Source organism: Seriola dumerili, unplaced genomic scaffold (assembly GCF_002260705.1).
Source record: "Seriola dumerili isolate Sdu_G_001 unplaced genomic scaffold, Sdu_1.0 BDQW01000003.1, whole genome shotgun sequence".
Taxonomy (NCBI): domain Eukaryota; kingdom Metazoa; phylum Chordata; class Actinopteri; order Carangiformes; family Carangidae; genus Seriola; species Seriola dumerili.
In genome coordinates, this window is record NW_019174258.1 from 11364860 (window position 1) to 11384172 (window position 19313).

The window sequence follows — 19313 nt, forward strand, 5'->3', positions numbered from 1 at the left end:
CAGGGGAAAACACCAAACACTGCTTTCTCCTCTTCTGTTTACACTGATAGAGGCTGAAGCCTAGGAGGCAGAGTGAAAGTGACTGACAGAATGGGAATACACCTCCTGTTTTTAATCCCAGAGAAGGGGGAGGGGAGGAGAGGAGAGGAGAGGAGAGGAGAGGAGAGGAGAGGAGAGGAGAGGAGAGGATTCTACAAAGGGCAAACTATACAATTAACCAGAAGGTTCCCTCCTGCTTCTAGTGGATTAGTCACATTACTGATTCTTTTTCAGGTCTGGGAAAGCTGGAAGCATTGAACCGAGCAACAATTACACTTCTCGTAATGAGACAGTGGGGCCTTGACTTCAAATAACGAGCTTGTTGAGACATTCTCTTTGCTTAAACGCAAATAGACCAACATTTAATCTGTCCATGTCATCTACAGTATATGTTCCCACATGCCAGCAGCTTTGTGGACTTCTTGATTCATGGCATGAAGAGAGGGGTATTCTGAAACCAAAAGCCAAAAGCCTCAACTGTACACAGGTGAGCTTGTGATTGAAAGGCTGTCAGTTTAAATTCCAGACAAACAAGGGAAGCAGAGGCAGGGAATGTTTGGATGGAGAAAAAATGGGAATCATTCACCCATTTGTCGAAGAATACTGCTAAGGGTCCAGTGGGAAAAGCAGTTACAGTAACCTGTTGTTGTTCTCAACGGCTAATGTTATACTTAAACTGATCAACTCTGCTGTAAAGTGTTTGTATTAGAGCCTCACCAGAACATCAGTCAGGCTGATATATCAGATGGTATTAGCTCATTGCAGGTATATTGCTATTGGTGTATGTGTCAGCCAATAAATGACAAGAAAATGAAATACAGCAATGCTAGATATGTTTTTAACCATCACCATTCTATAGTGTGTCCACCACAGAGCAGTGACCAGTTTCCTGCCCATTACATTTCTGTTAAATATAAAGAGGACCTTTCATTTTATTCACACCGTGTCATTATAAGATTTTTTTAACTCTAAAATATCAGTTGGCCTCAAGAATCTTTTTTGTATACATTTGAAAAAAAGAGTAGAGTTTAATGAAATTTAAAATAATAAAAAAAAACAAGAGTTATAATGTCTTCAAGCCATTATGTGCAGAGTGTTTATATTTCTACATACGGCTCAGTAGTAGCATTAAACAAAAAAAACTAAGAGTCTACAGCTATGCAGCCGTGTGAGGCTATAGTGTTTTCAGCTAAATGCCCATGACAGCAAGCTAACAAGCTCCAAATGACAATGCTAGCATACTAATGTTTAGTAGGTAGAATGTTTACCATGTTCTCCATCATAGTTTAGCCCGTTAGCATGCTTACATTTGCTAATTAGCACTAAATAGGAAGTATGGGTGAGGCTGATGGGAATGCCATGAGGTCTGCAGGTCATAAACCAAAGTATTGGACAAATAGAAAATCTGTCCTGATAACAATCAATCCTGAGGAGGATATGAATCTCTGTATAATTACACTGTACTACTGCACACATTTTACAGCAATCCAGGAAACAGCTGTCAAGAGGTTTCGCTTAAAACTGTACATACCTCATAGTGACACTAAAGGAACAGACAGGAGGATTATCAAAGAGAGAGGAATTCATAGTCATAGTCAGACACTTTGGTAAACAGCAAAGCAAGGTGCTACCCTAATTATAAAGATTTTATAGCAACAGATAACAATTCTGCACAGACTTATCTAGTTTGCTTAAATTAGCATTATTTTACTTCAGTTCAGGATCTGCTGCTGGACTCTTAAAACAATCAGTCAAACCTTTAACCTTTAACCTTTATACACAATTTTTATTTTCTGTTTCCACACTACTTTACTAGATTAATTAAACGAAGGAATTTGTAGGCTGCAAATAATAAGTTGTTTCTGATTTTTTAAAAAGCACATTTTCACACTCTATACACCATCTCATGTGTTTGGGGAAGATTTTCAACCAGTAACAACATCTGACACCAACAACAATTTGTGGTAATGTGCAACGAAAGTGATGATGTGTTCTTGTGCACACAGCCTTTTAATTTAAGATGACAAGATGTATTTTCCAAAAGCCTAACTTGAGCTGTTTGCTATTCTGATGATGAAGGAGTTGGAACGTATTCTGCTGTTGGAATACCAGTGAGTGTAAATAATGGCATCAGTTAATAGTCTGAAATGTAAATGAAAATGTTGTTGCCCTGGTCTTGATACATGTACTTGTATTGTGGGATTAATCCACAGCATGGTGACAAGCCCAGTCCAACAATGTGCATCGCCTCCCCTCTCCTCCCTGGACAATTCTCCCTGACACGAGGAGGACAGCTTCCTGGCCCTCCTCCTCTCACTGTAATGGAGGTCGGATGCTGCTTTTCCGCGTTTCTGCCCACATTAGCATCTCTACTTAATTGGCACCATTTGCTCAATGGCATCGCTTGAGTTTGTAAATTACTTTTACAATTGTCACTAATTATCAAGCTCGGTGAGTGGAATTGGCGCGATTGGTCCCCAGTGGAGCAGAAACACAACAGGAGGAGGAAGGATTAAGACTCTGGGGGCAACAAGACGAGCTGGCTATCTGAGAAATACAGTAGTGCTACATGCTAATCAGCAGAGGATTACATACAGATGGTGCTACTGTAGCACTGCCTCTGCCTGCTGCATGCTTGAACTACTGATGGCTGCAATCCGAAAGAGACGCAGCCAAAGTGCATCAGCATAACGGTCGGCTCTCATTTGTAAGTTACATGGAATTATTTGTTAAGAAGCTGAGAGAGTTTTGTCCAACACATCCGTGCCAACTAATGCACAAAAGAGAAAATCAAAGCACACAATAGAGTTTATGTAAAATGACCTCTACTCCACAACTCCTACACTGTCTTTATAACAAACCTACATAACTAATGACCTTTTCACTGAACCCCTTAGTTAATAGATAAAAGATAATGTGATAGTCACCGTTTTTTTGTTTTTCATTTTTTTTTATTCTATTAGCTCACAAAATAAAAAAAGGAAAAACAAAAGTTATATAATGCTAGTATTACACCAGCAAACAAGTGAGCCTATCATTATTAACCTTTTATTTAAACTCTAAACCAACCCTTAACCCACGCATCCCTCAAACAATATCAGCCAAAAGATTTTGCTCATTTTTTTCTGTTTGGATTTTACAGGGTTAACATCCTTTAATGTTGACTGTACTCTTTTGTTACAACACAAATAGCATTCGGTGTTCATACAGCACTGACAGAGAATTAAACAACTATTATTATATATTTATATATTTACCAGTTAAATTCTTAGTAAATTTTCAAACAATTTGTCCTTGATGTCAAACAGAGACAAAAACAGTTTCTCATTTTTAGCCAACTTGTTGTTTATTCATCTAAAATGACACCTGTCACTAGCTGAATTTATTATAGCCAGCAAGCTAATTAAGCTAATATTAGTGTTATTAGTAAAATGGTTGAAATGCCATCTCTGGCTAACTTTCTGGCTAAAGTTCTCAGTTGACTTGAATCAAGCCACTTGGAGAGGGTCTTATGTGCACTTGATGGCTAAAGGCTAATGTTAAATGTCCCAAATACAAAGTAAGAATCCTCATCTCAATAGAAGATGTGGAAATAAAGAAACACAATGTTCTTTTATTGCAGTGCAGAGCTAGTCAGTCCCGTTGCAGGTATGATAGGGAACAATATAAGACTAGGCTGTTATATAACCCTGTTTAGCTGCTCAGTTTACAGCCCGGGACATGGAGTACAGAAGTTTTAAGATCTATCATTTGCTTTTTCAAGCAGCATGTTTCACTTTTAATGTTACAAAAGAAAAGAGATGAGTACTAGTGTTTGGCAAATGTAACTTTATCTTGGGTTAATTCCCCAAATCCAGAAGAGCAGGACAGAGTTAGTAATGTTACCCTACTCTCTGATATAGCAGCATCCAGGGACGTGGCTCCCACACAGCATCTAAATACACAGCAGATGTATAAGTCATAAACTGGGCATTTTTATTTGACATAACCATTTACCTCATAAAATACCATAGGTAGTGAGCTATTTAGCTGGACATTTGTATCATAGAGCGTAAAAACACATTCCTTATTCTTTTAGTTTTGTATTTTTTGTTTTGGAGAAACCATCTTCAAAACTCTTTTTGTATATAGAGCCTCACTCTTACTACACTACAGCTTCATGCACAATATGAAATACAAAATCCAAAGACCCACAGGCCGGCTGTGCGTAGTTACAGTGGCTGAGCTGTGATTGGACAATCACCGTTCAGAGAAGATGTTAGCAAACGGTCAGTTCTTCTTGTCAGTACGTCCCGATGTTTTGGTTTGATAGTCTCATGCTGACCTATGAGTAAGTGCTTCTCCCCACCCTGAGTGGCACAGTGACAAAGTCCAGTAGCAAATCAACACCAGAGCTGTTGCTGCACTGTGGGCAACCCTGCTTATCACTAGGAGATGACAGACATGCACAGAGTAGGGAACATTCAGTTCAAAGAAGTCTAATAATTGAGGACGGAGCAGTTATCTCAGAAGCTGTTTTGTCTGTCTTGTCAGTATGAGCTAGACAGTCCAGTCTTCTGAAAGGCCAGACAATTTGCGCTCCAAATGTCATGTTGTGAGAAGGCAAACATGGTCTGGTGGAAGAAGGCCAGGGAGACACAAAAGCTCAGGTTAAAGACGTGCCAGGCCTTATCATACAATTATTCTGCCAAAAGCCTACTGCGAGTACAGACAATATATTAGCTGCTACACTTTGGCCTACTGAAATATACAAAAGATAAATAGAAATCTCCTGCAAAGCATTAATCATTGATTAAAAAAAATGTTTTGCTTTTCTTGTTTTGCATTTCTTTTTTTTTTTTTGTCACAGTGTGGAGGAAATTGGATTTTGCCCTGTGGCACAGAAGCAGGATCAGATTGTGGGCTGCAGTAGCGTGGATTTTATCTTAGCTACAGCATTGGTCCAAAACATATTGCTGCTCCTCTCTCAGTGGAAATAGGCTTCAACTGTGTTATACTGTTGACAGAGCAAAGGTAGTGGACACACACGCACGCACGCACACACACGCACACACACACACAATATCCTGTCTGTCTTTCTCCATGTCTCTCTTTCTGTGCACATGTACTGAATCTAACCACATTCAAATATGTGCATGCATGCGCATCTGAGTGTCTGTGTGTGTGTGTGTGCGTGTGTGTGTGGGGAGTGGTTGGGGGTTTAGATATAAATCTAAAGGATGCCATCTCTCACATGACCCAGAAAGTGCCTATTGCCGTGGTCGCCATGAAGACGCTCTTAAATCAGGCCTCAGTCCCTGGAGATGGTATTAAATCACACACACACACACACACACACACACACACACACACACACACACACACACACCCACGCTCAAATGCTTCACAACACATCTCTAGTCCTATACATATGTAATATTTTGTTGACATGATGTAAATAAAAGTGCACTTTTGTACATCATGCATATGATATGGGTTATTTTCAGTTTATTGCCTCCTGTGATGTGTAGCGTTGCAGTGAGCTAATGACATTGTAAGCATGGCGTCTTTATTTCAACTTTAGTTTTACTCACTCGTGTGTATTTCTTTGCTGTAAGAATGCAGTAATTATAAAGGTATAAAGTTCTTAGCTGCTCTATATGAACCTATAGTTTACTATACTTTACATCTGTCAGGATGGGAGAGGTTTGTTTTAGAACCCCTCAGCTGCTCCTGGGTAAAAGCAATTGAACCTACAGCGATGAAAAGCTCATTCCGACGGTCACAGAGGAGAGTCAGCAGAGTAGCCATTTCACCCATTAGCTAAGACACAGCTGAGCCAGCCTGTCAGAGCTCCCTGAACACCCCCCCTCTTCTCTTCATTTTGCTTTCTCCTCCATTGTCCCTCCTGTCTCTTCCTACCTCGTACCTCCTCCTCTCTCCTCCCTCTCCATGTGTAAAGAACATGCTGTGTTCAGCAGACTCTGTTGTGCCGTGGTGCTGTAGCACTGTTAGCCTGTTTGTTTAGCTCATCATCACCATGCTCCCCTGGGCTACATGGAGTTTATCTCCCTGCCAGTTAGCTGCCATGAAGCCCAGACGCTGAAATAAAGGCACTTTGCCTAGCAGCTGAAATGCAATATTACAGCACCTATTGAATTTACATAAAGTTTTCAAAAGCATTGTAAAAGGAATAGAAAGAAAGAAACTCTTCTGCAAATGTATTTTTATAAAGGATGACTGCTGAACAGGAAGAGCTTAAATGGAGGAGGGAAAATATGTTTCTGTAAGAGAAAGGTCAAGGTTTCAGGTCTGTGCATGAAAATGGATGCAAGTGCCATCAACTGCAGAACTGTGGTATATGTGTGTTTGCTTAGGGAGTTTCTGTCAAGTTTTTGTGACCAGACATGCGCACACATCTTTGGTGCAGCATTGCTGGAGGAATGCAGTATCATGAGGTAGAGTTAAAACATGCTCCACCACTTCCTGAGGCACTGGGATATCAGATCTGAACACTGCTTATTCCTAATGTGTGATGTGATGTTTGTGTTGTCTGGCTGAATGTGTTTCGTTAGGTCTGTGATACAGTGAAGTGAAATTAAATCAAAATCAAATAAAAAAAAATATGTCGGAGGATGCCACCAATAATCCAAATTACTTGGCTTATAAACGCTGAATTTTAAAACTATAAACCAGCGACTGCAGAAAGAAAGCCTCTCTGGTGACTGCAGGGAGGATTTGATATCACCTGATTAGGAAATAAGAGGAAAACATCCATCCTACAAGTAGTTGTCGATGACACTGCAGATAAAATGACCGGCTAATCCAGGACAGTTTGCTTCTACTTGCAGTAGCAAAAATGACTTGATGTGCTTCAAACATGCATCAATAAAACATTTACAACAATGCAAGTGAGGTAAAATTAAACCTGTATGAAAGGGGTTTATGCATTTAGCACAAGTTTGTGCATGCTTCACCAAACTAAAGTCTTGAACTGAACTGCATAATCACAACCTTACAGTTTGTAAGAATTACACCTGCGTTTGCGCTCCGCCTTGCCTTGCGCTTACAAAGAAATAATCATTAGAGTGCAGTCTGGCCACTGACAGTTCTGTCAAGGCCCTGCGCGCTTACTGACTAACTCACTATTATTACACGGCTCCCTGCAGGGAAATCCTGTTATCTCAACAGAGACGTCAGAGGTCAGGCTCAGCAATAGAACGGGGCACGAGCTGAGTATGGCTTTAGTGTCATCCTTAAGAATACTTCAACAGGGCAACATAAAGTTGAACCTCTTCAACTATGTAACAGCTCCGGATCACACACACACACACACACACACACACACACACACACACACACACACACACACACACACACACAGTCTAGTCAAATGAAAGTGGCTCTGTTGAGCTAGCAAGATGTACAACCTGCGGTGTGTATTCAGTCATTACGCCACATATAAACACATAAAGTGACAATCTGCCAGGAGAGAGAGAGTGATTGTCGCAGTGACTCCGAGCACGAGAAGCAACATCTTGATGCCATCTGGCTGCATCTAATCACCAGCCAGCGACACCGGCTTAGCTGCTGCTCCTGAGCATCACAGCTCCTAATGCACATTTGAACTGGAGACACTTCTGGACTCATTACCAAGTGTTGAGGTGTCGCGGAGGACGAAGGGGGTAAAAAATGTAGTGACCCACAAGACTGTGACCTGTAAAATTGACATAATCTGCTGCCTTTGAGGAGCCAGTAATGACCTCTCATCGCAGTGTGACATACCCTCCATCTTCATTTCACACCCTCTTAGAGCAGCACAGATGGCATTGGCATTTTCCTAACAACCTCAGAAGCCTTTCGTGAGCCAGGCTGCAAGTGTTTCTCCTGTTTCTGCTCACTGGAAAATATTGGAAAATGCATCGATGTGACTGGGAGATGTGACCGGAAGGTGACTTTTTATTCAGCACTACAGCGTTTGACGGCTCACAGGTAACAGCTGTCCGCTACTTGACCAAATCCAACGCTGTCCGTTAACTGTTTCATTTACCCCCCCAGTCTATTTTGCATTGGTGTGTACTAACAATGCATTTCCACGGGTTACTACACAGGTTAATGAGATAAGACAAGGCCACTGTTAGTAAACCAGCCATGCAGGATAATTTGTCTTGCCTCAGAAGTGTCAGCTACTGCAGCTCCCTGCTCTTTAATTCATTCAAATGAATTTTGTTTTAATTGTTTTATCCTCGGTGCTCACCAACTTCATTAGTGTAGAAAGAGAGATGGAGACAGAGAGAGAAGGAGATGAGATGATAGAGAGACATATGGAGAGAAAGGTTCAGGGAGAGAGACGCAAATAGAGGAAGAGAGCAGGGAGACACTAAGACTCTGAGATGCAGAGAGGAGATTCCAGGAGATTTGCTTTGTGTGAATGTGTGTGTGTGCTTCTATGAATAATTAAGCCTCTAGTTGTGATTACACAACAATTACTCTCTAGAGCTAAAACTTTAACCACCTTTATGAAAGATGGAGGCTTGTTGTCTATCTATATCACAGAGGCTGCGGTCTGCTGGTCCCAGAGGTGTGTTAATGCAAACTGGAGAGAAGCTGATGGGAACATGGCCCAATGGGAATATGGAGAGATGGGAAGTGCAGCTGATGGAAGGATGGCTCCATATTTAACAGAGGGAAAGCTGCCTGATGAATTCAGGAAGACTGGTCTGCTGGATGAGATTTAGACAGGGAGTCCCTGTAGCTAGAAATGCTGTTCGTGGTTCATATGTACTGTAACTGCAGTTCATGCTGAAGACTGTTTTTAGAACACTTTTTGGCTTTGGACCCTTAAAAGGAAGCAATAATACAACAAAAGAGTGGTGTTTCTCTTCCCAGATTGTTTGATTTGAAGAGTCTTTAGAGGAGCTAGTAGGTGAGAAAGCAACAATCAGAGAAAAAATGGGGAAAAAAGTAAAAAGAAAAAAGGGTTTTCCAAAAAAAAAAAAAAATATATATATATATATATATATATATATATACATACATATATGTATGTACATATATGAGTGTGTGTGTGTATGTATGTAGAATGTTGCTATTATTAAACATACTATCACTTTGATTTAGCAAGGCAATTAATTTCTGTGTAATATCTTGTGATATTTTTTTATCTGTTAGAATAAAAGAATCACAATCCTATCCAACGTAGGAGTGAGCCTGCAGAACCCCACATTTGGCTGTTACATAATATGATCCGTCTGCAGAGCCGGTGGCTAAAATTCACACTGAATTAACCAGTGGCTTGAGTGGGGGTTAAAACCTACACAGCATGCTTCTCTTTCTCAGTCTTGTAAAAGCCAAAAAAGTAAATAAATAAATATCAAGTCAGACCCTGAAAATCACCTTCCCACCTCTCAGTGGACGCTCTCTGTTGTGGTATCATAAACAAAGCATCCTCCACAAGTAGAAAACCAAACTGGAGTCATGCCAAAGGTGTCAGGAGGGGCACAAAGGGCTGAAATGTTGAGCTGCACAGTCTGGAGGTTTATGACTGAGCTACACCTCCTAATTCAAATCTTTCTATAAGGCTAGTTTTACAGTGCAGGTTACTGTCTCTCCGGTCAGTTGGCTGGTGGCTGAGTTGCTGTTATAGCCCACAGGAGCTGAGGAAGCAAAGTTTCTCTGGTTCTACATGGCTTCCATAGCTCTTTTTTAGCCACGACCAGCCTTTAACACAACTTGTTTAATGGTTAAAACAAGGGCAGCACTTAGAAACACCTCCTGCTGACACTGTGCAGCTAACAGGGAACAAGCAGTGCTGTATTATGAGATGTGAGGAGTGCTATCCAAGCAGACTTCACTGCTCTCCAGCAGAGTTGTCCGGTGAGACTCAGTCCCCTAATGTTCATTAACTTGGAAGAAACTCATCAGCACTATACAGCAGCAAGTCTATTTCAAGACCGCATGTAAATTGCAGAAAATGTGAGCACAAATAATAATTAGCAAAGTCCTCCAGGACAGGGTATATACTGTATGGTTGGGAGTTTGAATTCAGGTTCAAGGCACAGATAAATGTGTCTATGATTACTTGCCAAGCTGATTCTCTCACCTCTCGCAAAAATAGCTACCTACTACCTACTCTCTATGTGAATTTAGGCAAAACACAGGTCCTTCAAAGAAATATGGGTAACAGTAAATGTCTGACTAAGACTGTGGGTGTAGTGTGTGCAGGATAAATATGAAGAAATGTGATGCTACCACGGGCTAAATAAAGGTTTAATAAAAGATGTGAAAAAAGACTTTTGCTCACTTCGACAGTGTCAATATACTTGACTGGACTGACATCAGAACAAAAGCACTGACATGCACTGTTTAGATTCACACTACGATTTTTCTCAATTTAAGATAGAGCACACAATAAAAACGGTAGCTATGGAGCAGCAGCTGAGGAAATTTCCAGATCAATACTAATTGAAACATGGAAATGTAGAAGTGGTCCCTGATGCATTTTCATGGACCTATTGTTCAGCTGCACTGAAGCCAGTCCTTCCTCTTAAACGGTTTACAGTGTAACTACATTTGTATTCATTATGAAACAAAATGCCTGTGTCTCTAACACAGCTAGCTCTTGTAACTTTCCATGGCTGTAGAAAGGAGCAAGCATGATATTTTCTGAACATTTCCCCCTGGGGATGGAGCCAAATTGCTGCAGCCTTTCAGAAAGCCTGCAGTAAAGAAGCGAGGCTTCGTCTCCCACTCCTACATCTGTATCCTGCCGTATTCTGACATTTTAAGGTGCTATATTAAGCTATTGTTAAACTCAGAAGACTTAGGATAACCTTCTGAACTATTGATAGCAAAGACTTAAAAGGGAAGAAGCTTCCAAACACACAGTCAAAGTGCATTCGACAAGACCGCTCAGCAAGCCTGGCCTTTTACTGGGTGTTACTTTACAATGCGTGGCCGGGCAGAGCAGTGTAAAGCTCTGCAGAAAGACACTGAGAGGACAGAAGGCACTTAGCTATTAGCAGTCTAGCGCTGACAGTCCAAAGTCCAAAATAAAATAAAACAAAAAATAGCAATCCTATTTGTACCAGGAACATCATGTCCACAGCAGCAACCCCAGGTCAGCATGCACTCTAACTGCATCCAGGGACACGCAGCACCACAACCAAACTCCAAGGGAAGGCTCTCATGCAACTTTGAAGTAAGATAAATAAGTAAACATACCTTTTTTGTATTTTCATTTTCTACACAAGGTGCAAAAAGAACTAAGGGAAAACACGTGAGATCGTGCTGCGGCTGAGAGTTTGCCGGCAGCATCCAAATCCTTTTTCACTAAAAGCTCAGAGATAGTCCGAAAAACAACATAATATGATGACAGATGATGGAAGATGAACTTTATTTCCTACTTCTTTTCTGGGAAAACATATAATAAGAAACACTTAAAAAAAAAAAGGGAAAAGCTCTTCCCGTTGTGCCTGTTCTTGCCTGTTGCTGTTTTCTTGGCAGTCCCCATCTGTCGCATGCATTCAGAAGAATGAATTACAGCCAATTAAGATGGCTGGTGCTGTGGCAACTGAGCAAAGGGTAAACACCATTTGTGCAGGAAAGACAAGAGGCTTGTGATCTGTATCTCTCTGCCTATGTTGATGACGCAGAGTATGTTTATATGTGATTTGATGTTTTGAATGAGAAAAGCTGAATGAAGCTGTTTTAAATATTTATGTTTGCTTGAAAGGCTTTTATGAAAAAGCTAATTATGTTTTGAACAAAGGAAAAACTTTAGAAAACTTATTTCCACTGTTTCACTGTTAACTGTTATTTTCAACCGTTATGTAGCAGCAGAAAAAAGTCTGTCAGTCTGTACACCATCGTTCAACAGAGGCTCCTGAAATGTCCATAAAACATCTGCCCGCAAAAAGTCCCCATCTGTACACGATTAGTGAGAGTGTTAATGTGTTACATTTTTCTGCCCTCTGTGATTTAGCTTGAAGCTTAAATTTCAGTTCACTTCAGTAAGATGGCTGTTATTACATAAAACTTTTTTTGTGGAAATATATGCTTAAATAAATTATAATAGAAAGTTAATTTTATTTTAAAAGTCCCGTATTTTACACTTGAAGTGTTGATCCATAAGAAGATATATTTGTGGTTTAATAATCAACACCTAGAAATCTACCTTTATACAATATGGGACCTTTAAATATCTTTACTGGCTTGAAGATATATGAATTAATGAATATGGACAAAATTGGTGCATGCTACTTTATGAAGGGATTTGAAATTCAGTAATTACATGAGAGTTACTAATCTTAGTAATGCTCAGTAACCTCTAGTAATGCTCAGTCTTCTTGTCTGCTGTTTTTGATATGTCTTTCAAAGGTAGAGGATACATGTTCAAGTTAAGCTAACACAAGCTAGCTGCTCATATGTCTTGATTACTATTTCTCCATGGGTTAAATATAAAAGAGTTGGGGTTGTTTAGAAGCTACTTGTTAGAAGATACTGGTCAAATAATCTTGCCTTACCTTAATTTTGTGTAATGCTGTGTAAAACTATAATCTGAAAGTAATAGTTAAGCAGTGGAGTTAAAATTAGAAACAATATTTCCCATCTGGAATGCAATGGTGAGGAAGCATAAAGTAGCCTAAGTGCTGCAATGAGCATACAATGACAGTTGAAGGGACTGTCTTTAACAGCAGGTCCAAATTCAGGAAGGCATATAAATCACATTTAATTGAGAGATTTCTTGCTGAACATTTACTTGACATTTGTCCAGACACACAGCAAGAGTATCTGCCTGTCTGCCTGATGGACATGTCTCACTGCTTGGCAGCACAGCTCACTCTGGCCACTGGAGGCCAAGCAAGGCAGTGATGCAGTAAATGCTGCAGTGTGAGTAAGTGTGTGTGTGTGTGGGCTGATCATCCCCAGGCCTGGTTCAGGTAATGTAGCGGAGAGGAGGCTAAGCTTCCCTGACACACACGCCTGGATCACAGAGGCTAGCAGGCCGCCGCGGGGTACAGTTTGTGTGTGTGTGTGTCAGTGTAGCTATGTCACTGTGTATATCACTGTGTTGGTGGGCATCTCTGTGATTTACCTACATATCCATCTACATCTAAAATGTCTATGCTGATTAAGTCAAAAATTCTCATAGGGGAGGACTGGCCAACGTCTTAAAAATGTCACAAGTTCACTCCCACAACATGTGCTACTGATCACTGAGAGAGACCCCAACCTCTGCACTCTGAGTACCAGTGTTAACCAAGTGGCTGGATAGCTAAATTAGATTTAATGTAAACAGTGTCAGTGCTCACCTTGACTCAAAGGTACTAATCCGTCTAACTCCACTTCATCTGACCATGACTTTGTGGTGTCTCAGCAATTTATGGGTCAGTCATTTGCTTGGCTCAGCATTTCTAGTCTCATAGTATTAATAGGGTTAAAGACTCAGGGCCAGATTTGTTTCAGATACATTCTGCACCCACAGACTTTTGTGTCATTTATCCAACAGGCACAATGGAAAACCCTGAAAGTCTGTCTTTCATATGAGGCTGGTATGAGTGCAAAAAGTGGAATTATGTATTTAATAGGGGATCAGGTAAGTCGTAGGTATGATTTTACGGCAGTCAATTTTTTTTCTTTATTCATTTTTTCGTCTACAAAATGTCAGTAAACTGTGAAAAATGGTTGTCACAATTGCACAAGTCCCAAGTTACATCTTCAAATTGCCAGTCCAAAACCCAACCATATTCAGATTAGAAAAATTCACATTTGAGAAGTAGTTTTTTGGCATTTTGGGTGAAAATTAACTTATATATTGATTGATCATGACAATTATTTTTTGTTGATTAATCGTCTAATTGTTCTAAGCTCTGGTTGAATGCAATTTACACTTGATTAACTAAGATTCACCCAGTTTGTGGCGTCAGTTGTAAAGAGCAACTTAACACTTTTTGAGGAACCATGTTCTTTCCGTCACTCTTAAATTTCGGACAGGTCTAAAAACTACAATACCCATGAGCCTCAGGCACCATTTGTATTGAGAAGAAGTCAGTCAGAGGCAGGAATCAGAATTGTTTGGAATTCAAGTCACTTCATCGTTGCAGTTATCAACAAAATGTGGAGTCAAGGCTGCTGAATCAAGACTCACCCATAATATAAAAGTGAACGGATTTAAGCTGCAGATTGTGTTTTCAGTTTTCTCAGTAGTATAATCTTTGTGACAGTGATTGGATGTTTGCTGTCAAAATGCACCTTGGAGCCGTGGTCAACAGCTAGTGTTTTATTCACACTACGCAAAGCATTACTCACCAAATCTGAAAGCAGTACCAGGAACTTTTGCACCTCTGAAAATTAAAGGAGGGTGAAAGGAAACTTTTTCACTGAACTCTGCTCTACAGAAATCTAAATGAAAACCCCAGTAAGTAGCTGTGTTGATGAACTCTGGGTCATAAACGATAACTGACTGAGCAATACGAGGAACAACGAAGTTTCAACATGCATCTTTGAACTGCTGATTCATAATCATGGGAGTCTTGCCTTCCTACTGTTACTGTCATTCACTGCTGTTCTTTCCATCATCTGTCAGTTCCTCTGGACACGTTGCTTCTGCCTCTCTTTGTTTACTATAAATTTTCAGTCAATTCTTGAGTGAAATGTAGAAATGCAAATAGCGCCCGTGTCATCTGCTCCTTAGGGAAACACAGAGCAACTGCCAGCAACTATTGTGGATGAGCCCCAGAAATACCCAGAATGCAACACAATGTGGCAATGATTCCCAAGCCCTACTGGGACCCTCAGAATGACTTCAAAATGGTTTTATTTCCAAAAAAAATCAGATCTAGGTTAGTTACTGTATTGTAATGATGAAATTATTTGTGAGAACTTTCTAGGTGTTCATGACTCTTGTGAAGTTTTGTATTTTCACAGTCAGTTACAGTTTTAAAAGTCAGGTCTATGGCACCCACTCTGGAAATAAATGGGGCAACGAATAGGTTTTAACACAAAATGTATGGAAACGTCAGGCCTGGAGGTTTTATTGAGAAGGTTGGGAAAGTAACAAAATAATGATGGTCCAAATCATTTCGGTCTGAGACCACAAAGTCATGGTCACAGACTTCTGGACACAACTATATATCTGCTGCACTTCCAGCAGCAGAGGTGAGGTAATTTTCTATCAGAACATAAGAAAAAATGTCAGCAGAGCATAATACTTATCACTGACATGCTGAGTGTCTTTTTCTAAAGAAGCATTATTGATTCCCTGCTGACAAAGATCTGTGTGAAAGATACTTCAAAACCCACTGGTGTGAATCACAATGTGAAATATGAGACTGCTGCTTATGCTGCAAGATGTTTTAGCTGAGAGGTAAGTTGGCAACATACTGATCAACAGGTTATCTACAGTATGAGTCCATTTGCATGCGCACACACTTACGTATACACACATGCAGACAGGCAAAAGTATCCTTCATAAAACCCCAATTACAACAACATAAACTGAGCAGCAGTGTATCAGTCAGAGTTGTAAATGCAAGGCTGTCTGTGGACAGACCTGGCAGTGGGCCTTGAAATGCTAGCAAATCAATTGTGGCTCACACACACTCACACACAAACATACAAACTCCAAAAAAAAAAAAAAAAAAAAAAGAAAAACAGAATTTTTATTGGATGCCCAGAAACGGTCGGTGATCAAACTCCAACAACCAAAAGAGCCACAGTGATTTAGTGGAGCGAAAATCCATTATGGCTCCATCCAAAGGTAATGACTTCTTCAGGCCTTCCAGCTGATTCTCCAGAACAAGAGTGGGAGGAGAAAACACACACTCTCTCTCTCTCTCTCTCACGCACACACACATACAAGGGACAAATCAGCCGTTTGTACAGAACAGCGTGAGGTCTTCAAAGAGTCCACACACTGACATCACCTTTCTTTTATTCCTTCAATCACTCAGAGTGGCAGTGGAGACAGATGCATCTCTGTTCAAACTGAACTGGATCACGTATACCTACAGTCTGCTGATACGAATTTGATCTCTCTTATTTGTTAATCATGACGTGAAGACATAAAGCTGAGCATTATTGCAGCAATAAGGCAGAACATAGCAGAAGCAGTATTGACTTTTCATTCTGCACACTATAGGCTGCAGTAAATCCTCCACATAACACTGACCTTTATGTAAAAACTCGGAAAGAACTAGAATTACCAGCACTGATAATGGCTCAACCTGGTGATTTCCTCAACCTTCAATATGTTTCTTTTTCCTGTTTTATTACAGTAATCTTTTACACCAGCTAGTTACCATGAAGAAAGCAGCGAATCTCTAACCACTCAAGGAAAAAATTCAGAGCAAAGAAAAAATGTATGAAAAATGTTTTTCAGTCTCGCAAAAGGAAAACACTGAGGTGCCCTTGAGCAACACAGGTAATCTTAACATATCATATGGAGCAGTGAGCGTTGCTGGAGAACCACACCCCTCTCAGTGTAGATAGCCCTGCAATGCAATTTTAAAAAAAAAAAACGCCCTACAGTGTCCAAGAGAACTTTGGACGTTGCCATTACGGAGATAAATTACCTTCTTCACTGCTCCTGCTTGGAGAGTACTGAAACTGCATTTGAAGCACCCTTCTGCTAAGAGTTGACTCCTACAGTACCAGTGAGTGCTCTGAGCATTAAAACATGCTAAGCTCTCAATGCTGCCAGCGCTATGAAGCGGTGCCTCCTTTTATTTGATAGTAAGTGTAAAACTAAAGCAGTGCTGTAACACAGATTCCTGGCAGAGTTTTACACCCTGAATCATATTGATTTCCTGATGCTGCATTTACTGGACTGTGAACTAAATAAAAATCACAAAAACAACTCACAGTTTTGGGTGGATGATATAGATATGAAAATACTTGTGCACTGGCACCTTCCTGATAATGGTGCTTTATACCACTAAGTAAGTTACAGTAAAGTAGATGCATCATTAGCAAGCAGCTGTGACACCAATTAAATCTTCCTGTATTTATACACACAGGGTTAAACTGCCTTCTGTTCTCTATGTGATCTCCTGTTTACAACATCTTGCTTTTATTATCTTTACTATCCATTTTTTTTTTAGCAGGATTTGTAACTTTTGTTTTCTTTGTGTCTTACCAATTTGTTAGCACAGCTTAAATTCATATGACATTACAAACATGTCTGTAAAGCCTCATTAACTGTAAGACTCATTGTTGATTAGAGCCAGCTTTAGGCCAATGCAACTGGCTAATTGCCAACCCCTAAATAAGAGTTCTTCACCAAGGTAAGTAACAAAGTCTAATCCTGTAAAGTAGCTAATTAAGAGGTGGCAGGAGCTAATGCTGCTTTATACCATGCTAACAGTATGAAATGAAAAACACAGTCTGAGGTGATGGGTCACGGTAACATGTTATTAGAACATATTTTGATTAAAGAGAACAATATGCTTGGTATTGACAGAAACAAGCAGAGGATGTATGTTTTGTGCCTGCCTGCCACCCGAATCAAACACTTGAACCTGAACCACAGGAAGCGAACTGCTCATCGTCCTCTCCTCTTTGCTCAGCTCTCTGTTCCTAGATCAGTGCTACAACAGCCTTTTCCTTTTCCACAACGCCAACGCAACAGAGATAAGCAAAACCTGGAGCTGACCCAAAATGAAAGCTCAGCATGCACAAAAGCCATATTAATCCTATTGAATTCCTCAGCATGATCGACAGTGCCGAGTCCGCTAATTAATTCAGGATCCCCTCTGCAATCGCTCTGCACAGCAGACAAATATATGAGGTGTGTGTACAGTGCATAGACCTCGCTTGCATGCATGCTGTCCTTGAGTATTGATCTAGTTGTCTATATATGTGCATGTGTATGGATGATTGCAAATGTATAGCCTGTGGCAGGACTAAACTCCATGCAGCATAAGGAGGAAAGAAAAGGGAAAAGAAACTCTTGGGAGTAAGACTCAAGTGTGTTAGTGGTTCAGTAAGCATGCAGTAAAAAGTAGGACTTCTCGAGTAGCTGCATATGTACATTTTCTAGTGAACAAAGGTTTTGAAGAGAAGATTAACTGGGGGGGAATGGATTCTACACAATGACGCAACTGGCAGAAAGGCAAAAAACAAAGCTGTCTGTCTTCCTATCTGCTCGTCAGATTATCTGTGTAGTCTTACCTTTCATACCGAATTTGGAGCGCCGGCCATATTTGTTGATGAGAACAAAAAGGACGAGGAGGAGGACGCAAGCGAAGCCCGCCAAACCAACAGCGATGGAAACCTGGGAGAAACGAAATGCTGTGTCAGACTGAGGCAGCGATCAAAGGAGTGTGTTCACATCATAATCTTTTCCAGATTTTTGATCACCTTAAATACTGCAAATCAGACTTTAATCCACTAGATTGTGACTACTGCTTTCTCATAGATTACAGCAGTGTGGAAAATAGTTAAACAGCTGTCTGGCTGTGATGTATTCAAGTTGACAGAATGTAATTTAAATGTGATCCTCATCTACAGCCAGATTTACTCTCAGTGCAGTTTGGAAAAAAGTGCAGTTACTACTTTAAAGTCTTGTGTATGGCGTGACTCTAAAGAAGCTGCTGTATCTGAAAGGCCTGTTTTAGCATCATCATTTCAACCAGTTATTTCTGATCTAAACTGTACTAATCTGGATGTGTAAGAATAAATACTATAAGTAGTAAAAATATTGACAGCTGCTTTTTATCCACAGTTATACAGCAAGGTTTGCTACTCATCATCACCTACAGGATTTAATGCTCTCATGTTTAATGCCACATTTAATAAGCCAATAAATAACTGTTTACTCATAAAATTAAAAAGGAAATAAAATAAGAAAAGAAAGATCATCCAGCAACCCTACAGAGCTATATTTTTCACAGCATGTATCTTGACTTGTCATCGCAAGAACAGCACAGACATAAACAATAACATTAAAGGGGCTGTAGTCTCTCTGAACGTTGTTTATTGGTGGGAGTGGGAGGTTGTGATGGTCACTTGCCAAGAGCTGCATTTATACAATACAAAAGATGAATATAAATTCTGAGAAGCGCTACATCTTTGGGGCAGACTGGACACCCAGCTGGGCCAGGGCTAGCTGGGTAGCATGCTAACTTCAATTGAAGAAAATAAGTGATAGAGAGTCAACATTGGCGTTGCTTTCCACCACCGGAGACAGCTCTTGGCAAGTAAAGGAATGAAATTTGATGCTGGACATGCAACCTTTTCTTCTAGACTGGTAAGTAAACAGCTGTTAATGCTAACTTTGGCTATGTAGCAACAGC

General features: G+C 40.3%; 1 protein-coding gene across 1 annotated transcript in view; it reads right to left on the minus strand.

Annotated features, from left to right (window-relative positions):
• The window catches only part of ntrk3 (neurotrophic receptor tyrosine kinase 3), a 175151-nt gene that overhangs the window by 56155 nt on the left and 99683 nt on the right, over positions 1–19313 (minus strand). The window contains exon 10 of the mRNA XM_022744966.1: positions 18190–18292. Within this exon, the coding sequence (XP_022600687.1) occupies positions 18190–18292 (103 nt within the window). The remainder of the gene's footprint in view (positions 1–18189; positions 18293–19313) is intronic.